At 39.2% G+C, this 2,628-nt stretch overlaps 1 protein-coding gene across 1 annotated transcript; it reads right to left on the minus strand.

Moving 5' to 3' along the window:
• Positions 1-589: 589 nt before the first annotated feature.
• On the minus strand, positions 590-829 carry LOC125132499 (transmembrane protein 258-like). Its single transcript, XM_047789823.1, has one exon. The coding sequence runs from the start codon at positions 827-829 to the stop codon at positions 590-592; it is 240 nt and encodes a 79-aa protein (XP_047645779.1).
• Positions 830-2,628: the final 1,799 nt, after the last annotated feature.

The following is a 2,628-nucleotide window of genomic DNA, read 5'->3' on the forward strand; positions in this document are numbered from 1 at the left end:
AAACATAGTTGTGATTTTGTTTTTGTGTTTTGTTTTTGTTTTGTCTTTTTAGGGCTGCACCTGTGGCATATGGCTAAGAGTCGAATTGGAGCTGGAGCTGGAGCTGTTGGCCTATACCAACAACACTGGATCCTTAACCCAACTGAGCAAGGCCAAGGATTGAACCTGCATCCTCATGGATACTAGTCAGATTTGTTTCCCCTGAGCCACAACAGGAACTCCCTGTTTTTGTTTTTTATGATGAAATCAACAATGCCTGGCACATAGTAAGTGCCATATGATTATTATTGATTGATAATGGATTTGCTTTGCGGGTTTCCATGGCTTTGCAAGTTTTCATGGCTTTGCAGCTATGGCCCTGAATAAATGCCATGAGGATGACATACACAGTCCTAGTTCTGAAGGTCTTGGGCAATGATGGGCAGTTTACTAGCATCAAACTTATCCTGAAGTTCCTCTTCAGGATTTTTCTGCTTTGTTTCTTTATACATCTGCCTTTTCTGTGAGCAGCAAGTGGGACACTTTCAGCAAAAATTAGCTTACAAAAATAGAAATTAAATGAATCCATTCGTTTGGATCCTTTAGGCACTCATATGTAGATGCCAACCCAGAGCAGCAAGAAGAGAAATCCAAAACCAATGAATAGTGAGACCAACATGGAGACAAGGAGCTTTTTATCACGAGTGTGCTTGGTGGAGGTGACTTCATAAACGAAGAGCCAGGCAGTGAAGCACCAGCCAATGGCCAGCAGCAATATAGTCAGATGGGGGAAGATAGCCAGTTTCTCCGGGATGGTATGTATATATATGCTCATGGCCTTAAGCCACATTGTACTGGACACAGGGTAAACAAGCCTCGTCTAAGTTTTCATAGGCTGCTTTGATATTCCTGTTGGATTGCATCAGGAAGATTGGCTGGAATTATTCTGTTTTTAAGAATGTGATCTCTGAAAGGGAAAGATGGTAGACAAGAAAAAATTTGTCTTTCACAATACAGGTAGCCAACCGGCACATTAAAATATATTGAATATCGCTAATCATCAGAGAAGTGCAAATCAAAACCGTGACGAAATCGCCAAAGCAATCCTGAGAAACAAAAACCAAGCAGGAGGCATAACTCTCCCAGACTTCAAGAAATACTACAAAGCCACAGTCATCAAAACAGTGTGGTACTGGTATCAAAACAGACAGACAAACCAATGGAACAGAATAGAGAATCCGGAAATAAACCCTGACACCTAGGGTCAGTTAATCTTTGACAAGGGAGGCAAGAACATAAAATGGGAAAAAGAAAGTCTATTCAGCAAGCATTGCTGGGAAACCTGGACAGCTGCATGCAAAGCAATGAAACTAGAACACACCCTCACACCATGCACAAAAATAAACTCAAAATGGCTGAAAGACTTCAATATACGACAGGACACCATCAAACTCCTAGAAGAAAACATAGGCAAAACACTCTCGGACATCAACATCATGAATATTTTCTCAGGTCAGTCTCCCAAAGCAATAGAAATTAGAGCAAAAATAAACCCATGGGACCTCATCAAACTGAAAAGCTTTTGCACAGCAAAGGAAACCCAAAAGAAAACAAAAAGACAACTTACAGAATGGGAGAAAACAGTTTCAAATGATGCAACTGACAAGGGCTTAATCTCTAGAATATATAAACAACTTATACAACCCAACAGCAAAAAAGCCAATCAATCAATGGAAAAATGGGCAAAAGACCTGAATAGACTGTTCTCCAAAGAAGATATACAGATGGCCAACAAACACATGAAAAAATGCTCAACATCGCTGGTTATAAGAGAAATGCAAATCAAAACTACCATGAGATATCACCTCACACCAGTCGGAATGGCCATCATTAATAAATCCACAAATAACAAGTGCTGGAGAGGCTGTGGAGAAAAGGGAACCCTCCTACACTGTTGGTGGGAATGGAAACTGGTACAGCCACTATGGAGAACAGTTTGGAGATCCCTTAGAAATCTATACATAGAACTTCTATATGACCCCGCAATCCCACTCTTGGGCATCTATCCGGACAAAACTCTACTTAAAAGAGACACGTGCACCCGCATGTTCATTGCAGCACTATTCACAATAGCCAGGACATGGAAACAACCCAAATGTCCATCGACAGAGGATTGGATTTGGAAGAGGTGGTATATATACACAATGGAATACTTCCTAGCCATAAAAAAGAATGACATAATGCCATTTGCTTAGTGAAGTAAGTCAAGAGAAAGTGAATGTTATCACTTATATGTGGAATCTAAAAAATAGAACATTTGGATTGAGTATAACAGAACAGAGACAGACTCACAGATACAGAGAACAAACTAGTGGTTACCAGTGGGGAGAGGGAAGGGGAAGGGCATTAAGGGGTACCAATTAGTACATACAAAATAAATAAGCTACAATGATAATAAACAGCACGGGGATATATAGCCAATATTTTATAACTTTAAATGAAGTATAATCTATAAAAATGCTGAATTACTATGTTGTATGCCTAAAACTAATATTATATTATAAAACAACTATACCTTCAAAAAGCTGTCTTTCAGTGAGTTGTTTTTAAAATCCATAAATATATTTCTGGGAACTTGAATAGAGTATA

This window comes from Phacochoerus africanus, chromosome 8, assembly GCF_016906955.1.
Source record: "Phacochoerus africanus isolate WHEZ1 chromosome 8, ROS_Pafr_v1, whole genome shotgun sequence".
In the NCBI taxonomy this organism is placed as follows: domain Eukaryota; kingdom Metazoa; phylum Chordata; class Mammalia; order Artiodactyla; family Suidae; genus Phacochoerus; species Phacochoerus africanus.